Raw genomic sequence first — 21,014 nt, 5'->3', positions numbered from 1 at the left:
TTGGCGTCTGTGAGGAAAGGCTTAACTGAATTTGAGTGCCATCGTGATACTCCTAATTTCAGTCTATTATGAACCGTAGATTTTGGTACTAATGGTACTAACTTTATTAGCGCCGTCTCAATATTTCTCAATTTTCGACCAACGCGTCCTTTTTTCAGTGATTTTACATCTGCTACTTTAGCACCATTAGTTAACGATTTTCGGGCTTGATGCAAAATTTGGCTTACAATTTTTACGGAAATGTTAAATTTGTTCGCCGTCATCTTAATTGAGCCTTGTTTCAGTTTGCTATTCTCTCAATTCCAGTAATGCATGATAAGCGGTTTCTTGTCAAAATGTTTTCCCTCTCTCCCATCCTTTTCTTAAATCGGATCATTATGTGAGGTTTTGAAATCGCGTTTTTTGGATTAAAAAATTATACTGTAGAAAAAATTGCTAAGGCCCTTTCCTTAATTTTTGAAAAAAAAAATCGATGTACTTATTTCTGGAAGGAGGGAGTACTATTAAAGGGGGAGTTTATAAATATTAAATGTAGCAGTCCTGGTATAAATAATAAAGCCACTTAGCCTGAACGCAACAATCCATTATATCAAGGTTTTACTGTATTTTAAATAATTTTGTCTACATCAACAAAAAAAAAACAACAATTACCTAAATGTATATATACAAAAGAATGTTTTACAAATATTAGAAAAGAAAAAAAAAAAATGTCTCAGAGTGTATGAATTGTATTTATTTTAAATAAACGAAATTAAAAGAAAACTCGTTTATTTTTTAACGGTTTAAAACTGTTATCAATTTCCATATAATCATTAACTCCTTGTTGACGAACTGCTAATCGAATCATCGGTGTTTTTGTTGGATCTACAGAGATAGCGGAAACTTTTACAGTACATCCAGAACAAATAATTCCTTTTTCGTGAGCAGCCGCTAATTGATTAACAACTCGTCGTTCTACTTCGTATTTTATCGATCTTGCGCCATAATTAATATCATAACCATCAGCTAAAGTCGATTGAACGTTTCTATCCCACATTAAATCGATTTTATGTTTATCTTTTGCCTTAAAAAAAATATTTTTTATTAATTAATATTTAATTTAAATTTAAAAACGTACTCTTTGCGCCCATAATTGCAACTCTTTTTCGACCAACTGAATTAATTCACTTCTAGAAAATGGTAAAAAATAAACAATTTCATTAATTCTCCCCAAAAATTCATCCCTTTTAAAATGCCTTTTCAAAATTGGTTTAACAACTTGATCTTTAAATTTTCTACTAACAACTATATTATCGTTATAAGTTTTTTCACTTTCAATGTTATTTATTAATCTTTCTGTGCGAATCTTTTCGATTTCATCTCTTAATTCAATCCCGTGATGAGCGATTTCATCGCTAGCCAAATTCGAAGTCATTATAAAAATAGCATTTTTACATTCTATCGTTTTTCCTTGACCGTCAGTTAATCTACCTTCATCGAAAAGTTGTAAAAGAACCGTTAAAACATCCGGGTGGGCTTTATCGACTTCGTCGAATAAAACAACAGCGTTCGGGCATTTTTTAAGTTTTTTCGTTAATTGGCCACCTTCATCGTGGCCGATATAACCAGGAGGAGCTCCAATTAATTTAGCTACTTCGTGTTTTTCTTGATACTCGGACATATCGAGTCTTATAAAACCAGGAAGCTTTTCTTTGTGGATATAAGAAGCTAATTGTTTAGCTAATTCAGTTTTACCAATTCCGGAAGAACCGAGAAATAAGAATACTAATGGATGATCATCGTCTGCCCAACCATTTTCTTTACGACGAACAGCTACAAATAATTATATTTATTTGTTATACAGCAAATAGTGGCTAAACTTACTAGCTGCTACTGTTGTTATCGCACCTTCTTGTCCGACAATAAACTGTTTTAAACGATCCTCAAGAGGAAATCGTCGTCGTTCTTCTAATTCTTTTTCGCGTTGTAACACCTCAAACTATTAAAATTAAATAATAAATACTAGGGTAAACCATACAATTATTAGACAGTGATAGTTAATGGACAGCACAGATTTACGTTTCAGAAACAAGAACTTTGCGCAGGTTTATGTATCATAGAAGATTGTTGGTGATAGATTGATATCTAAATTATGAGATGGCTGTGGTGTTACCGAAATCTAATAATCCGAAATAAATCTAAAAATATTGAGGCGTGAATACTAGGCGTGGTATTAAACTAAACGTTCCGCTTAGTTTGCCGTTATTAAGATTAGCTTTAATATTTAAAGTTAACGGAGCGCTAATCGCCGGTTAACTTTGGATAATGCATTTATAAAACACATTTCTTATTAATGTAACTAATCGAGCTTCGATAAAAAACTTATTTTTGTTTTTTCACGATGTTAACTCAAAGTTAACGTTTGATTAGTGAAATCGGGTTTGTTCTGGCTTCGTTTAGGTTGCATTTTGGAACCTTGGGAGGCATTCTGCATCTTTCTGAAATACTCTATTTTATTTTAAAGTCGCAGGCTCGATGCCGCCTCCTTTACGGTTACTCTGAATTCATTTTTGATTCAATTGTCACATTAATTTTTAGCGAACGTTAATCATCAAGCGTTCCAAAAGTGGTATTAAATTAAACATTCCGCTTAATTTGCCGTTATTAAGGTTAGCTTAAATATTTACAGTTAACGGGGCGCTAATCGCCGGTTAACTTTGGATAATGCATTTATAAAACACATTTCTTATTAATATAACCAATCGAGTCTCGAAAAAAAGACTTATTTTTTGATTTTTCACGATGTTAACTCAAAGTTAACGTTTGATTAGTGAAATCGGGTTTGTTCTGGCTTCGTTTAGGTTGCATTTTGGAACCTTGGGAGGCATTCTGCATCTTTCTGGAATACTCTATTTTATTCTAAAGTCGCAGGCTCGATGCCGCCTCCTTTACGGTTACTCTGAATTCATTTTTGATTCAATTGTCACATTAATTTTTAGCGAACGTTAATCATCAAGCGTTCCAAAAGTGGTATTAAATTAAACATTCCGCTTAATTTGCCGTTATTAAGGTTATCTTAAATATTTACAGTTAACGGGGCACTAATCGCCGGTTAACTTTGGATAATGCATTTATAAAACACATTTCTTATTAATATAACTAATCGAGTCTCGAAAAAAAGACTTATTTTTTGATTTTTCACGATGTTAACTCAAAGTTAACGTTTGATTAGTGAAATCGGGTTTGTTCTGGCTTCGTTTAGGTTGCATTTTGGAACCTTGGGAGGCATTCTGCATCTTTCTGGAATACTCTATTTTATTCTAAAGTCGCAGGCTCGATGCCGCCTACTTTACCGATACCTCTGAATTCATTTTTGATTCGATTCAAAATTTTTTGAACATTACATCTTAATATAGAACTGAGGCCCTAAGATGCTACCCTGAGGCACTCCAATTTTAATACATGTTATATCGCTCTTCAATTGATTTCATTCCACTATTTGAGAGAGGCTTTCGAAATAAGATCTCATGGTCCATAGAGTCAAACGGTTTTGAAGTATCATGGAAGTGTGCTAGACAGTTTTCCTCACATTCGAAACGATCGTAAACCCATTCAATCAATCTCTGAAGGGAATTTACCGTTGATTTAGCTTTCCTAAACCCATATTGCTCCAAAAAGTTTATTATTCGGAGTACCGTGATTTTTTCGAAAATTTTAGAAAACCTGGTAGAATAATAATAGGGTAGAAACACACTCTCTCTAATTTTTTATGATGTTTACGGTTTCTTTCAAAAGAGATACTGATTCCATACACATCCTCTGTGTCTTTGCCTTGGAATGATTTTATTATGGTTGCTACTTCATCTGCATTTGTAGGAAAAAAAAAGAATGAGAGATGTTTTTTCGGATTTTTTCATAGATAATCTTCAGGTTGAGTTTGGGTAAATGGCAGAGTGCAAAAGGATAGAAGTCCAAACTGGTATCACATGCATTCAGGTGAAGTAATCACCAAAATTACATTTGTACCAATTTTGGAACCTGCAATTGGGGTTAAATTTTCAGGAAATGCACGAGAAGAAGATTGTATTACAGATTAAGAAATGCGTTCCAAAATCTCATCGAATTCATATTCCTGATGACGACAATACTTATCTACGCTAAGATAATTGTTACAGCAAAGAGATGATGAACTCAGAAAATGAACTTTATTAGAACTCCTGTGATGAAGACTTATTAAATACAGTCGAGCTTGAACAACTTAAAATTGGCTAGGATAAGAACATTAATAATGAACCTTGCAATATCAGTAAGACAAGAAATAACAGAAAGGCGACAAAATACAACTTGAAAATTGGATGAAGATGAAAAAATAGATACTTTATATGATGAGGCTATCTCGGAAACTATAAGAGTTAGACAAAAAGTAGCTTATATGTCATGATCTCGTTTTTCGAGAAACTGCTAATGCCAAAAACCTCAAAGCGCTATCGTCTTTTGTTTTTCCCCTAGAGGCCAAAATTGAAAATATCGTAAAATCAGCAAGTGCAATTATCTTGGTTATTATTATAAGTGGAGTATTTTAATTAAGACATTATATGGACACTTTTTTACAGAGAAATTCTTGACGTAATCAAAAAAAAATTTTCGGTTTTAGATTTTGAGATATCATGACAATTTTCGTTTTTTTAAATGGAAACAACCACTGATTATTCGCTTATTAAATTCGTTATTTCTATTATTCTGATTACAAAAATATGTGGTTAGATAGGTCTATTTCTTATTGTTTTAGAATAAAGCTAAAAATAAACTTCTTTTTTGGTATCGTTAAAGAAATTAAATTTACAGTTTCCTGTAAATTACGGTAGTATAACTAAAAATTATTCTACTAAAAATTTATATAAAATTTACTTCATTTTCTAATAATATATATAACATTCTACCATGCTAAACTTTTCATCTTAAAAAACAGGATTTTTAATTTGATGTCAGAAAATTTTTGAATACAAACAAATGTTGCTATGTTTATTTGAATTAAAAAAAAATATATATGAGCGCCATCTTTCAATAATTTATTAAGTCATTTAATAATAATATTAAATATTAATAAAAAATGTGAAATAATGTAAAACAAATATAAATTAAATAGTTTTACAAATGTATTTGTTTCAAATATCAGAAATATATTTTCTAATTTTTAGTTATAGTTTACAGGAAACTGTAAATTTAATTTTGTTGACGACATAACTGACCCTAACATATGCCCAATAACTGTAACATTATTATAAGTGCCCAATAACTGTACCTTTTTGCAATAAATAATTAAAAATGTAATTGGTGCTTTCAGTATTATCTACAAAATCAGATAAGTAACTACATTCAAGTAAAATATGTGGAGGAATTATATAAGAAACGCAAATATGCGTTTACATCACTATTTTTTAAGAGAAAATCATTTAAGACAATCCCTTAACTGTCCAATAACTGTATAGTTTAACTTAAATCAATAAAGAAAAATAAAAATAAATAAATACCTTAGCTGTATATTCATGTAATTGTTTTTTAATTTCTTCATCATTAGCATATTGGGCAGGCCGGTGCCCGGCATCATTTTCAATCAATGGATTCGCCCCATTCATTAATAACATTCGAACTATTTCAGTTTGATCTGATAAAACAGCATAATGCAAAGCAGTAAACCCAAGGAATGTAGCTCGATTATTTAATTTTCCAGAAAATTCTTCATCACGGGACATTAATACTTTAAAATAAATTTTTTTTAATCTATATTAAGTAATAATTAACAAAAAAGAAATGAATCCACACCTTCAATTGAGTGTAATCCTTTCTCAGCGGCTGTTCTACTAGCATTAATGTACATATCACCTAAATTAGGGTCGGCTCCTTTTTCTAATAAAACCTTACAAATTTCACTTCGACCGTTAACAGCGGCGACCATAAGAGCAGTCCATCCCAATTTATGTCGTACGTTAACATTTAATTGCTGTTTTGCTAAAAGTCTAATACATCATTATAATCGGGTAATAATAAATTAAAATTTACCTTTTTAAATCAATGTCTTCGCCGTTTTGGACAGCCCGGAAAAATCTTTTTTCATTAAACTTATTGTTGCTGTCACAGTAAACGGTGGCCAACGCTAATGAGAAAAGATACGGAGAAGGAGTTTTCCACCAAGGGTTTTCTTTGGATTTATCTCTATAATTTTCATAATGGTAAGTAGGAATCGGTGGTATGTTGAAGTTTGTTCCAATTTCATTAGAATAATGGTATGATAGGTGTCGATTTAAGAAATACGCGCTTAACCTGATGTACCGTCTCGCGTGAAACATACTTAACCCTTCAAGAACATTTAACTATTTGATTATACCAAGAGATCTTATTAATTTTTGGAAATGGTTTGAATGACTAGGTTAGGTTTTGTTTTGACATTTTGACCAATTTTGACATTAGAAACACTTTGAAGTAGATATCTATTTTATTAACAATTTAAAAATTTTAAACGATTATATATTCAAAAATATTAATGAGATGTTGTAATTATAGTAATATTATTTAATTTAATTGTTAAATTTGACTTTTCTACAAATTTAGTTTCAACAATTCATTAATTTTATGATGATATCTATATTATCGACACGTTATTGTCGCCATATTGGAAATACTTTATTGGCGCTAATTTTAAATAAAACTGTATGTGTATATGTTTTTTCTAAATATTTATTTAAAACATTCAACATTAATGTTTTATCACATTTAATAACAAGTTTTAAAACAATTTTATTTATTAATTATCATTTTGTTTCACATCTGCCCAAATAATCAGATAAAATTCAAATATATCAAGAAATAGGAAAGGTTGATTGGTGTTTGATGCGTCACAATAAAACGAATTGATTTGAAACAATTTTAAGCTTTTTGACAAAGTCAAAACTAGCTTACAATATTATAGGGATATTTTCCAGAACTTTATAATATGGAAAAAGTTAATAGGTGTGAATCAAAATTGTTCTGATTCATCAAAAAGATCTTCAGGATACTTGAAGAGGTTGAAATAATTAAAAAATTCGTTTTAATTGATTTTTGAAAGTATTTAGCAACTATTGGGAATTAGAAAAAGCTTATTGGTGTGTGTCAAAACGGTGCTAATCGATTGGAAACAACTTTAGACAATTTGATAAAGACAAAATAAGTTAATAGTATTGAATGGGGCATTTTCCAGAAAATTTAAAGTCTATAGAATATGGGAAAATTTGCTTGGGGTGAATTTAAATAGTTTTAATCGGCCAAAAACATCTTTAGAAGACTAAGAAGGGATCAAACAATGGTAAAAAATTGTTTTAAAGTTTTTTGAAAGAATTTAATAGATAGCGGGAAATAGAAAAAGCTAATTGGTGTGTGTCAAAACGGTGCTAATCGATTGGAAACAACTTTAAATCATTTGATAAAGACAAAATAAGTTAATAGTAATAAAGGAGGCATTTTCCAGAAAATTTTAAGTCTATAGAATATGGAAAAATTTGCTTGGGGTGAATTTAAATAGTTTTAATCTGCCAAAAACGTCTTAAAAATTCTCAGAGAGGATAAAACAATGTGAAAAAAATGTTTTGAAGTTTTTTGAAAGAATTTAATAGATAGCAGGAAATAGAAAAAGCTAATTGGAGTGTGTCAAAACGGTGCTAATCGATTGGAAAACAACTTTAGATCATTTGACAAAGGCAAAATAAGTTAATAGTAATAAAGGAGGCGTTTTCCAGAAAATTTAAAGATTTTAGAGTATGGAAAAATGTGCTTGGGGTGCATCTAAATGGTATTAATCGGCCAAAAACATCTTTAGAACACTTGGATAGTATAAAAAAATGTTAAAAAAGTGTTTTGAAGCTTTCTGAAAGAATTTAATAGATAGCGAGAAATGGAAAAAGCAAATTGGTGTGTGTCAAAACGGTGCTAATCGATTGGAAACAACTTTAGATCATTTGTAAAAGACAAATTAAGTTAATACTATTAAAGGGGGCGTCTTCTAGAAAATTTAAAGGTTTTAGAGTGTGGAAAAACTTGCTTGGGGTGAATCTAAATAGCTTTAATCGGCCTAAAACATCTTTAGAATACTTGGAGAGGATAAAAAAATGTTAAAAAAGTGTTTTGAAGTTCTTTGAAAGAATTTAGTAGATTGCGGGAAATAGAAAAAGCTAATTGGTGTGTGTCAAAACGGTGCTAATCGATTGGAATTAACTTTAGATCATTTGAGAAAGACAAAATAAGTTAATACTGTTAAAGGGAACGTTTTTTAGGAAATTTTAAGATTTTAAAATATGGGAAAATTTGCTTGGGGTGAATCTAAATGGTTTTAATCGGCCAAAAACATCTTTAGAAGACTTAGAGGGGATAAAAAAATGGTAAAATATTGTTTTGAAGTTTTTTGAAAGAATTTAGTAGGTATCGGGAAATAGAAATAGCTAATTGGTGTGTGTCAAAACGGTGCTAATCGATTGGAAATAACTTTGGGTCATTTGACAAAGACAAAATAAGTTAATAGCAATAAAGGAGGCGTTTTCCAGAAAATTTATGGATTTTAGAGTATGGGAAAATGTGCTTGGAGTGCGTCTAAATGGTTTCAATCGGCTAAATACATCTTTAGAACACTTGGAGAGAATAAAAGAATGTAAAAAAAGTGTTTTGAAGCTTTTTGAAAGAAGTTAATGGATAGCGAGAAATAGAAAAAGCTAATTGGTGTGTGTCAAAATGGTGCTAATCGATTGGAAACAACTTTTGATCATTTAACAAAGACAAAATAAGTGGACACTATTAAAGGGGGAGTTTTCTAGCAAATTTAAAGATTTTAGAATATGGGAAAATTTGCTTGAGGCGAATCTAAATAATTTTAATCGGCTAAAAATATCTTTAAAATACTTAGAGAGAATAAAAAAATATTAAAGAAATGTTTTGAAGTTTTTTGAAAGAATTTAATAGATAACGGGCAATAGAAAAAGCTAATTGGTGTGTGTCAAAACGGTGCTAATCGATTGGAATTAACTTTAGATCATTTGACAAAGACAAAATAAGTTAATAGTAATAAAGGAGGCGTTTTCCAGAAAATTTAAAGATTGTAGAGTATGGGAAAATATGCTTGGAGTGCGTCTAAATGGTTTTAATCGGCTAAAAACATCTTTAGAACACTTGGAGAGTATAATAAAATGTAAAAAAAGTGTTTTGAAGCTTTCTGAAAGAATGTAGTAGATAGCAAGAAATAAGAAAAGCTAATTGGTGTGTGTCAAAACGGTGCTAATCGATTGGAAACAACTTTAGATCATTTATCAAAGACAAAATAAGTTAATAGTATTCAAGGGGCGTTTATACAAGATACATAGTAACTAAAAAAGTAAGAAACACAGTAGATAAACGAAAACTGCTGTGCATATCTATATCTTCAAACAGTTCCTTTATTATTTTAATCCTAAATATACAAATGCCTATAGTAAAAGTTTAGGAATTAAAAAGAAAATCCTATTATAGTTAACTAGTTAACTTTTAGAATGAAAAGACACTTTTCAACAAAAATAAATGTTGGGGATGGTTTTGCGCAGTTGCGTTAGTAGCGCACTCGCAACGCATCCCCACAGAATTAGGGCGCCCCCCGTTCGCCGTGCCCGCTCCAGGCGGATGCTGTGCTCCCTTATCGATTTGACACACGCTACCGCCCCTCATCACAATCCCGTCACAAGGCCCCGGAACGTGTTCGTGCGCGCTTCTTTTCCGCGGATGACACGATGGCAAACTCGCGGCCGCAGTCGAAACAACCGCCTCCTCCACTTGAAATAAATACCGCGGGGTCACTCGCTAACTCCCTTCCGGTACGTTTCTTCGTGAAAAACTAACCGTTGGTGGCGGTAGTGCAAAAGGCCATGGCTACGTCCAGTGATGGTGGACGAGATAAGACGATGTCTTTTGATTCATCTTCGAAAGAATCACAATTTTATTAAACGAGATTTCAAAAAAATTTCAAAAAAAATTAAATAATTCTTATGAATATTAAGAATTTTTAAATGAAATCTGTTTAGATTAGTAAATAAACAAAATGAGATGAAAATGTAGTTTAACAACCAACTATTTATTTCGAATTCTAACCAAAGCAAATTGCGTAACTGTTATCTAACAAAGTAGAGTTAGAGGAACAGGTTGTGATTGTTGTGGTTCTTCCTGTTAGGGGATGTATCCAAATACCAGCCCAAAGTAAGTATTTATTTACAAATACAAAAAACGATTTCAAAAAAGTACTAATTCCAAATTTAATTTAACAAAAAAAAATTGATTACTTTACCCCAAGGCAAAAAGAGCCATAACTATTAAACTTCGTATTCACTGCAGTAATCGTTTTTTACAATTCTCTTTAATTACCTTACTATATAACTTTGAGTTTAACATCAGTTATTAATTTAATTTTTAATTTTGTTACAGGGATTCGTTACAAAACATGGTAGATTTGGGTGGATATGTAATAATTTTAGCTGAAACGAAGGATAAAAAAATCAAATTATATGGTAAGTATTAAAAATTGTTGGCGAAAATAATTAAATAATAGAAAAGTACGATAAAAACGTCGTGGTATCCGTGGTATTCGCCGCGACATCTCAATTGTTAAAAGCTCGTCCGTTGAAAAGCTCAAAACAAAAAGCTTTTGAGAACACCATCAGGAAAGGAGATGCCGGAGTCGGTTCAAATAACAAGCGGCAGGCTGCATTGAGCTGTCGAAGCCATTACAAACGGTAGACGACGTCGCAGACATCGCTTTGTACACGTTTTAAGACAAAGAAAATCCGTTACACTGTCAACAGGAAATATTGCGTGTAATATTACGATAACTTTACAATATATTTCATGTATAGTACTTAGAAAATGAAGAGGAATTCAAAATTTTACTTTTAAACTTTGCAGAATTAGTTAATGTTGTCCAATTCATAAAGATTTTATCTGAATTGAAATGAATCTTTTAATTTGGATGCAATCTATGTATTTTACATTCTATCCGTAACAACATTATGAGTTACAAATGAAAATGGTCCACTTCTTGCACCTCTTGTTAATTTTTAGATAATTCCATCCTATGCCGGCCAAATGTCAAATAAATCATATGCATTATTTTTTTGTTTATCGCTTTTAGAAAAGAAAATATGGAAAATTTACGAATTTGTAGCTTCTTCAAGCTATTAATGGCAGCACTCGGGAATCGGAGTATATTACAAATGAACTTTTAGAACAAAAGTTGTAGCAAATTTCTTTCTTAACAATATTGCGCTCTTGCATTATTGTTCTTAGATGCGTCAATATCGAGAAAAATAAGAAAATTTGAAAATTTCATGAATTTGTTGCTTCTTCAAGTGGTGGTAGCATTCGGGAATCGGAGCATATTACAAAAAGAACTTTTAGAACAAAAGTTGTAGCAAATTATATTTTTAATAATATTGCTCCCTTGCACTTTTCATGTTAAATGCGTCAATATCGAGAAAAATACGAAAATATGAAAATTTTACGAATTTGTTGCTTCTTCAAGCTATTAATGGTAGTACTCGGGAATCGGAGCATATTACAGAAGAACTTTTAGAACAAAAGTTGTAGCAAATTTTATTCTTAACAATATCGCCCTCTTGCATTATTGTTCTTAGATACGTCAATATCGAGAAAAATAAGAAAATATGGAAAATTTACGAATTTGTTGCTTCTTCAAGCTATTAATGGTAGTACTCGGGAATCGGAGCATATTACAGAAGAACTTTTAGAACAAAAGTTGTAGCAAATTTTATTCTTAACAATATCGCCCTCTTGCATTATTGTTCTTAGATACGTCAATATCGAGAAAAATAAGAAAATATGGAAAATTTACGAATTTGTAGCTTCTTCAAGCTATTAATGGTAGCACTCGGGAATCGGAGCATATTACAAATGAACTTTTAGAACAAAAGTTGTAGCAAATTTTATTCTTAACAATATTGCCCTCTTGCATTGTTGTTCTTAGATGCGTCAATATCGAGAAAAATAAGAAAATTTGAAAATTTCATGAATTTGTTGCTTTTTCAAATGGTGACAGCACTCGAGAATCGAAGCTTATTATAAAAAAACTTTTAGAACAAAAGTTGTAGCAAATTTTATTCTTAACAATATTGCCCTCTTGCATTGTTGTTCTTAGATGCGTCAATATCGAGAAAAATAAGAAAATCTGAAAATTTCATGAATTTGTTGCTTCTTTAAGTGGTGGTAGCACTCGGGAATTGGAGCATATTACATAAGGACTGTTACAACAAAAGTGGTAGCAAATTTTATTCTTAATAATATTGCTCTCTTGTACTTTTCCTTTTAGATGCGTCAATATCGAGAAAAATATGAAAATATGGAAATTTTACGAATTTGTTGCTTCTTCAAGCTATTAATAGTAGCACTCGGGAATCGGAGCATATTACAGAAGAACTTTTAGAACAAAAGTTGTTGCAAATTTTATTCTTAACAATATTGCCCTCTTGCATTATTGTTCTTAGATTCGTCAAGATCGAGAAAAATAAGAAAACTTGAAAACTTCACGAATTTGTTGCTTCTTCAATCTATTAATGGTAGCACTCGGGAATCGGTGCATATTACAAAAGAACTTTTAGAACAAAAGTTGTAGCAAATTTTATTCGTAACAATATTGCCCTCTTGCATTATTGTTCTCAGATGCGTCAATATCGAGAAAAATAAGAAAATTTGAAAATTTTATGAATTTGTTGCTTCTTCAAGTGGTGGTAGCACTCGGGAATCGGAGCATACTACAAAAGAACTGTTAGAACAAAAGTTGTAGCAAATTTTATTCTTAACAATATTGCCCTATGACATTATTGTTCTCAGATGCGTCAATATCGAGAAAAATAAGAAAATTTGAAAATTTTATGAATTTGTTGCTTCTTCAAGTGGTGGTAGCACTCGAGAATCGGTGCATATTACAAAAGAACTTTTAGAACAAAAGTTGTAGCAAATTATATTTTTAATAATATTGCCCTCTTGCATTGTTGTTCTTAGATGCGTCAATATCGAGAAAAATAAGAAAATTTGAAAATTTCATGAATTTGTTGCTTTTTCAAATGGTGACAGCACTCGAGAATCGAAGCTTATTATAAAAAAACTTTTAGAACAAAAGTTGTAACAAATTTTATTCTTAACAATATTGCCCTCTTGCATTGTTGTTCTTAGATGCGTCAATATCGAGAAAAATAAGAAAATCTGAAAATTTCATGAATTTGTTGCTTCTTTAAGTGGTGGTAGCACTCGGGAATTGGAGCATATTACATAAGGACTGTTACAACAAAAGTGGTAGCAAATTTTATTCTTAATAATATTGCTCTCTTGTACTTTTCCTTTTAGATGCGTCAATATCGAGAAAAATATGAAAATATGGAAATTTTACGAATTTGTTGCTTCTTCAAGCTATTAATAGTAGCACTCGGGAATCGGAGCATATTACAGAAGAACTTTTAGAACAAAAGTTGTTGCAAATTTTATTCTTAACAATATTGCCCTCTTGCATTATTGTTCTTAGATTCGTCAAGATCGAGAAAAATAAGAAAACTTGAAAACTTCACGAATTTGTTGCTTCTTCAATCTATTAATGGTAGCACTCGGGAATCGGTGCATATTACAAAAGAACTTTTAGAACAAAAGTTGTAGCAAATTTTATTCTTAACAATATTGCCCTCTTGCATTATTGTTCTCAGATGCGTCAATATCGAGAAAAATAAGAAAATTTGAAAATTTTATGAATTTGTTGCTTCTTCAAGTGGTGGTAGCACTCGGGAATCGGAGCATATTACAAAAGAACTGTTAGAACAAAAGTTGTAGCAAATTTTATTCTTAACAATATTGCCCTATGACATTATTGTTCTCAGATGCGTCAATATCGAGAAAAATAAGAAAATTTGAAAATTTTATGAATTTGTTGCTTCTTCAAGTGGTGGTAGCACTCGAGAATCGGTGCATATTACAAAAGAACTTTTAGAACAAAAGTTGTAGCAAATTATATTTTTAATAATATTGCCCTCTTGCTTTGTTATTCTTAGATGCATCAATATCGAGAAAAATAAGATAATTTGAAAATTTTATGAATTTGTTGCTTTTTCAAGTGGTGGTAGCATTCTGGAATCGGAGCATATTACAAAAGAACTATTAGAACAAAACTTGTAGTAAATTTTATTCTTAACAATATTGCTCTCTTGCACTTTTTCTGTTAGATACTTCAATATCGAGAAAAATACGAAAATATGGAAATTTTACGAATTTGCTTCTTCAAGCTATTAATGGTAGTACTCGGGAATCGGAGCATATTACAAAAAAACTTTTAGAATAAAATTTGTAGCAAATTTTATTCTTAACAATATTCCTCTCTTGTACTTTTCTTCTTAGATGCGTCAATATCGAGCAAAATACTCTCCAGCAAATTCTTTATCTTTAAAGATTTTTCATAATGCAGTAATTCAGATATTGTGACAAAAATTGATGAAACGTCACTACAACGTTCCATTACTCTTACCATTACTGTTTTCACTAGCCCTGTATTGTTCCTAGAAGCAATCTGAGAAGGTAAACATTTGTCATTCCTTTCTGGAATGCACCTTAGTGAACCTAATGAACTTTAATGCACCCAAGAAAAGTAGAAATGTATCTATAAGCACCGCAACACCCAGACTATCCAGATGGGAGTATTGATCAAAACCTTGTAAAAAGCAGTTATATCTTTCTATTAGTCTATCATATCCCAATTAGTTTGAACTGATTGAGTACTCGGGTTGCCTCAGAGATCAATAAAAACCCATAACACATATGGGATAATGGGATATATGGAATAATTAACAACATTTTAAATATTTTTCTATAAATAAACGTTAATAATAATTTAAGATTTGATTTTAATATTAATTTGATTACAATTTATGTTTCTTTTGTTATAGGTTCTCCTGCTGATAAAGATAACTTAGAAATAGCAGATGAAATCTTAGAAGTGAACGGTCGAACACTAGAGGACGCTACTCATACAGAAGTTATTAGCCACATTCATCAGGTAAAATCTTTCATTCTTCAAAAATCTCCAATCAATTTTACTTTTTTTCTAATATTTTTCTTCCATTCTTTCCAGTGCATAAGATCTCGAACGATATGTTTGCGTGTAAAAAGAAAAAGCGGAGGAATCAAACGTAAGCTTTCTATTACAATAATTATTTTAACAATTAAATCCTTTTTTATGTTCTAAATCATAAACTTTCCCTTTTACACACACGAAAAAATGCAAAACTAATGCCGTAATTGGGTTCTCCACACACACTCGAGTATCTCACAAAACATGCTGCTTCTTCTCTATATCCAGGTCAGAATGGGTAATTTTCATTGTCTTCCTGCATTCCTGCGGGCGACCAAAAACGAGTTCGTGTAAATTCGCGTTAGTTCGGTATACGTCATTCAGGTGCATGCCGTACCTGGTGGTTTCTGATCTGGCCTGCTGCTGCTGGTTGCGTTCAGAAAACGACACAAACACACGCGTTTTTAGAGAGACTCCCGTTTTTTGAAGTCCTAATTTGCCGGCGCCTTTTGTTGTTGGATTTATCTTCGCGTTGTCGTGAAGAGTGCGATTTTACATAAAACAATTTCCGGTCGGTGCGTCGCGAATTTTCAGTGAACTTAAGTGAATTTCCCGGATATTTTACACGAATCGGAAGTCGACCCGGATTCAGTTCGCATATTGGATTTTCTTTTACAATTCAAACTTGACGTGCGTTGAAAGGTTTTATTTTTTTTTGGTTTTGAGTGCAATCTAAAAAATAAGGATTTAAATTGGTCGAGGTCATCTATTGTTTTATTTTGTAAGGTCAGTTTGAAAAAAGTTTGGAAAATACTTGATAGGTTTTAGTATTTAAAAATGTAAGCGGCGTAGAAAGTTTTTATACCGAGCACTAAGCGCATTAATTATATTGGATTAGAATACATTGCGAAACAACTTCGACGTTAAAATTTAATAATTTTGTATTTTGAAAACAGGAAGTTTCGATTTTATTATTATTTCCTTAATAAACACTTATGACTCAAAATATTAATCATTATCGCTCGATAACAACCAACACAAGTATAAATTTTTTCGGAACCCACAGCCGAGTTATTTCGAAATACCATTGGGCGGTTTACATTTTACGTATTGTATTACAACACTCTTTAAATAACAAACGTGTCGAGTTGCGATAAATAATCGCAAAACCGATAAAAGAATCAATACGAACTCAATTTAAAATGAAATCAAATGTTTTAAGGTCCCGCCCAGAAATTTTCGCGAAAGAGAAACCCAATGTGGGATTTATAGCCGAAGATCAAGCGGGAACATACCCAGTTGTTGAACTCGCAGGAACCGGAGTCAAGGCTAACTAGCTTTGTGGTGTGGAAAGAAGCCATAGACTGCTGGATGTGTTTCTCCCAAGGTTCTTTCGGTCTGTTACTTTGGAATCTCTCTCGCACTTAAATCCATTTTAGAACCCAACCATATTAAACGATCAAAAAAGAAGTAAAAACTTTAATTATGTGTTTATTATGGTTATGACTCGATTATTACTATGCTATAATTTCGCGTCTAAAACTTCAATTTTTAATCAAATTGACATTTAAACTTTGTTACTTTGTTGACCCCTGAGCATTCCTTCAAATGGGCGTTCCTCCGCAACTGATCTGCTTAAAGCCGCTATGGTGGAGAGGTCGCTGACCCACGCCCAGCATGGCCTAACTGTACCATACTATCATTCATCCAGCAGTGTTTGTAGATTGCCCATATGCCCATTGCGAAAAAGGGAACGAAACGATTTCCGCCAACGTTATACGCGCTTTCTGGAACGCTTTCTCCAAAGAGATTAAATTGTTGTTATTGCTATACACACTCATTATGTCCGCATCAATCAATCTTTCTAACTCGGACGTATCAAGTCCTCAAGCCAATATGTATAAATCACATGAACAATAAGTATCTTTGAAATTTTTATGGAGAATTAGTGTTTCTAAACCGGAAACTTTAACAATTTAGATAGTACGAAAGATTATAGGATGTAATTCAGTCATTGTCAATCTGATTTATACAAAATTAAACATATAATATATGTTTATTCATTGTCAATTAGTTTATGGAACGCAATTTAAAAATCATTAACAACTCTGATGATCTTCAATCAAATATTCTCTACCAGTTATTTAACCTTCTCGTTTCTAGTTCTGCTTCGGTCTTTGCGTATATTTTGCCCATTCTTGATACATGTTCATTCCACATGAACAAGATAGTCAAATTGGAATACATCTGCTTTTGCACTACAACTGTGCACCTAATAGACGATTTTGCGTCATTTGCATAGTACAAAATCTTTATTGTTGTTCTTCATTTACTCCATCTAGGCCCTTGATTATACTGTCCATTAGCATGTTAAACAGTTATTTTCTGCCATTCATCTGGAATAGTTTCTGGCAGCAATTTTTGCTATCTTTGATTATCTGCTGTAAAATTTTTCCGCCAACTATTTTTGAACTATAATTTTTTTCGTGCAACAGTTTAGACACGCTTGCTTTATATTCTCGAAGAAGATCGATTCAGTGGATGTACCTTTAAAACTTATCTTTCATCAATCTAACGTTGGGGGAAATAATTTAGTGCGGTTGTGGTGGAACGGTGAATGTGAAGGGGAGGTCGATGCCAGTGGTGCCGTCAAGATCGCGAGTAGTCCTGTTTCGTTTCGTCTTTGCCAGATTACGCGACGAGATTAACGTTAAATCTCGTCTCATCTTGTCATGGTGAAACGATATTAGAGTAACTAATTCTTGTCTATTTTCGTCTAGAGTTAAGACCCCAGTTTTAAAATATGAAAAAAATCTAGTAATAAATTTCCATTTATCTTATCAAAACAACTGTTAGAACAAAGATGTAGCAAACTATATTCTTAACAATATTGCTCTATTGCACCTTTCCTCTTAGATGCGTCAATATCGAGAAAAACACGAAAATTTGACGAATTTCTCGGGAATTGGAGCTAGTCATAAAAAAACGTTTAGAACAAAAGTTGTAGTAAATTTTATTATTAACAATATTGCTCTCTTACATTTTTGTTCTTTGATGCGTCAATATCGAGAAAAATACGAAATTTGAAAATTTGATGAATTTGTTGCTTTCTGAAGATATTAATGGTAGCACTTGAGAATCGGAGCATGCCATAAAAACACTTTTAGAACAAAAGTTGTAGCAAATTTTATTCTTAACAATATTGCTCTCTTGCATTTTTCCTTTTAGATGCGTCAATATCGAGAAAAATACGAAAATATGGAAATTTTACGAATTTGTTGCTTCTTCAAGCTGTTAATGGTAGTACTCGGGAATCGGAGCATATTACAAAAGAACTTTTAGAACAAAAGTTGTAGCAAATTTTATTCTTAACAATATTGCCCTCTTGCATTATTGTTCTTAGATACGTCAATGTCGACAAAAATAAGAAAATATGGAAAATTTACGAATTTGTTGCTTCTTCAAGCTATTAATGGTAGCACTCGGGAATCGGAGCATATTACAAAAGAACATTTAGAACAAAAGTTGTAGCAAATTTCATTGTTAACAATATTGCCCTCTTGCATTATTGTTCTTAGATGCGTCAATATCGAGAAAAATAAGAAAATTTGAAAATTTGATGAATTTGTTGTTTTCCAAGTAGTGGTAACACTCGGGAATCGGAGCATATTATCAAAAAACTTTTAGAACAAAAGCTATAGCAAATTTTATTCTTAACAATATTGTTCTCTTACATTTTTGTTCTTAGATGCGTCAATATCGAGAAAAATACGAAAATATGATAATTTGATGAATTTGTTGCTTTTTCAAGTAGTGGTAACACTCGGGAATCGGAGGATATCATCAAAAAACTTTTAGAATAAAAGCTGTAGCAAATTTTATTGTTAACAATATTGCTCTCTTACATTTTTGTTCTTAGATGCGTCAATATCGAGAAATATACGAAAATGAGAATTTGATGAATTTGTTGCTTTTTCAAGTAGTGATAACATTCGGGAATCGGAGCATATTATCAAAAAACTTTTAGAACAAAAGCTGTAGCAAATTTTATTGTTAACAATATTGCATTCTTGCATTTTTGTTCTTAGAAGCGTCAATATCGAGAAAAATACGAAATTTGAAAATTTGAGGAATTTGTTGCTTTTTCAAGTAGTGGTAACACTCGGGAATCGGAGCATGTCATAAGAATATTTTTAGAACAAAAGTTGTAGCAAATATTGTTCTTAACAATATTACTATCTTGCACTTTTGTTCGTAGATGCGTCAATATCGAGAAAAATACGAAAATATGAAAATTTGATGAATTTGTTGCTTTTTCAAGTAGTGGTAACATTTGGAAATCAGAGCATATCATCAAAAAACTTTTAGAACAAAAGTTGTAGCAAATTTTATTCTTAACAATATTGCACTCTTGTATTTTTGCTCGTAGATGCGTCGATATCGAGAAAAATACGAAAATATGATAATTTGATGAATTTGTTGTTTTTTCAAATAGTGGTAACATTCGGGAATCGGAGCATATCATCAAAAAACGTTTAGAACAAAAGCTGTAGCAAATTTTATTGTTAACAATATTGCTCCCTTACATTTTTGTTTTTAGATGTGTCAATATCGAGAAAAATACGAAATTTTAAAATTTCAGGAATTTGTTGCTTTTTCAAGTCATTAATGGTAGCACTCGGGAATCAGAGCATATCATCAAAAAACTTTTAGAACAAAAGTTATAGCAAATTTTATTCTTAACAATATTGTTCTCTTACATTTTTGTTCTTAGATGCGTCAATATCGAAAAAAATACGAAATTTGGAAATTTGAGGAATTTTTTGCTTTTTCAAGTTATTAATGGTAAAACTCGGGAATCGGAGCTTGTCATAAAAAAACTTTTAGAACAAAAGTTGTAGCAAATTTTATTCTTAACAATATTGCACCCTTGCATTTTTGTTCTTAGATGCGTCAATATCGAGAAAATACGAAAATTTGAAAATTTTATGAATTTGTTACTTTTTTACATTCTTAATGGTAACACTCAGGAATCGGTGCATTTCATAAAAAAACTTTTAGAACAAAAGTTGTAGCAAATTTTATTCTCAACAATATTGCTCTCATGCATTTTTGTTCTTAGATGCGTCAATATCGAGAAAAATACAAGAATTTGAGAATTAAATTTGTTACTTTTTGAAATTATTATATTCATGTCTTGGTTTATGACTCCATTACATAAAGATTCTTCAAAGCTATATACTCTGTTAGTTATCCTCCATACAGTCATAATAGCACTACATACTAATAAAGTGACATAATATGCAATAATAACTCTCTTCCTGTCTTGCATTATAATCGTACCTGTATTAAACCAGTCCCAGTTTATAATGTAGGTTTTATTAAGAACAATTACATTCTTTAATGTTTTCCATTCCGTAACCTTAAATCAGATTTTAATTTAGTAACGTATTTACTTCGTGCCACTTATACACGAGTTGCCTTCTATAGAAAATTATATAAAAAATGTTTGTTCCATATTAAGTATGGAATTTATGATAAAACCTTACATGTGATCAATAAATAGTCAGCTGGATTGTCTACACTCTACAGGAATGCGAAGGAATTCATCATAAAACCAGTAATTAAAATCGTAGACGTGAACGCGATCGTTGGTTGTAATAATTGCTGAGCGTAAACGAACGGTATTTTCTAGTTTGTACGGTTTCCGTCATAAATAATTTATGGTTCTGTGGAAATAAGCGCTTTGGATGTTGGCTGAAATGAATGTTAAAAAGAATACGGAAGTGGACATCATGTTGCATGTGAACGAAATGGAACCTTAACTCCCGCAACGTGAGTTTGAAAGGATTCTGTCTCTCGTGTATACCTTTATAAAGCAGCGTGCTTTGTGAGTCTTCGGTAATTTAACACCGCATATCGATTTCTA

At 31.6% G+C, this 21,014-nt stretch overlaps 2 protein-coding genes across 6 annotated transcripts in view; one reads left to right on the top strand and one right to left on the bottom strand.

The window, feature by feature from the left end:
* Positions 1-712: 712 nt before the first annotated feature.
* LOC111416927 (mitochondrial disaggregase-like) lies at positions 713-6,445 on the bottom strand. Its single transcript, XM_023049050.2, has 6 exons — positions 6,040-6,445; positions 5,803-5,996; positions 5,511-5,737; positions 1,864-1,978; positions 1,118-1,812; positions 713-1,063 (listed from the first exon to the last, which is right to left on the bottom strand). Exons 1-6 carry the CDS (start codon positions 6,324-6,326, stop codon positions 752-754), a joined length of 1,830 nt encoding a protein of 609 aa, XP_022904818.1. The 5' UTR covers positions 6,327-6,445; the 3' UTR covers positions 713-751.
* A 3,669-nt stretch (positions 6,446-10,114) lies between these two features.
* Positions 10,115-21,014, top strand: part of LOC111416930 (MAGUK p55 family member stardust) — a 49,075-nt gene continuing 38,175 nt past the window's right edge. For 2 of the 5 annotated variants that reach the window (XM_023049055.2, XM_023049054.2), the window contains exons 1-4: positions 10,115-10,224; positions 10,450-10,532; positions 14,961-15,070; positions 15,146-15,203. In XM_023049055.2, the coding sequence (XP_022904823.1) occupies positions 10,202-10,224; positions 10,450-10,532; positions 14,961-15,070; positions 15,146-15,203 (274 nt within the window). In that variant the 5' untranslated portion in view covers positions 10,115-10,201. Of the gene's footprint in view, positions 10,225-10,449; positions 10,533-14,960; positions 15,071-15,145; positions 15,204-15,578; positions 15,872-21,014 lie in introns of those variants that run through there. The other 3 variants (XM_023049056.2, XM_071200308.1, XM_071200307.1) reach the window with 3 other exon arrangements.

The sequence above is a fragment of the Onthophagus taurus genome, chromosome 11 (genome assembly GCF_036711975.1).
Source record: "Onthophagus taurus isolate NC chromosome 11, IU_Otau_3.0, whole genome shotgun sequence".
In the NCBI taxonomy this organism is placed as follows: Eukaryota; Metazoa; Arthropoda; class Insecta; order Coleoptera; family Scarabaeidae; genus Onthophagus; species Onthophagus taurus.
This window is presented reverse-complemented; position numbering and strand designations above follow the sequence as displayed.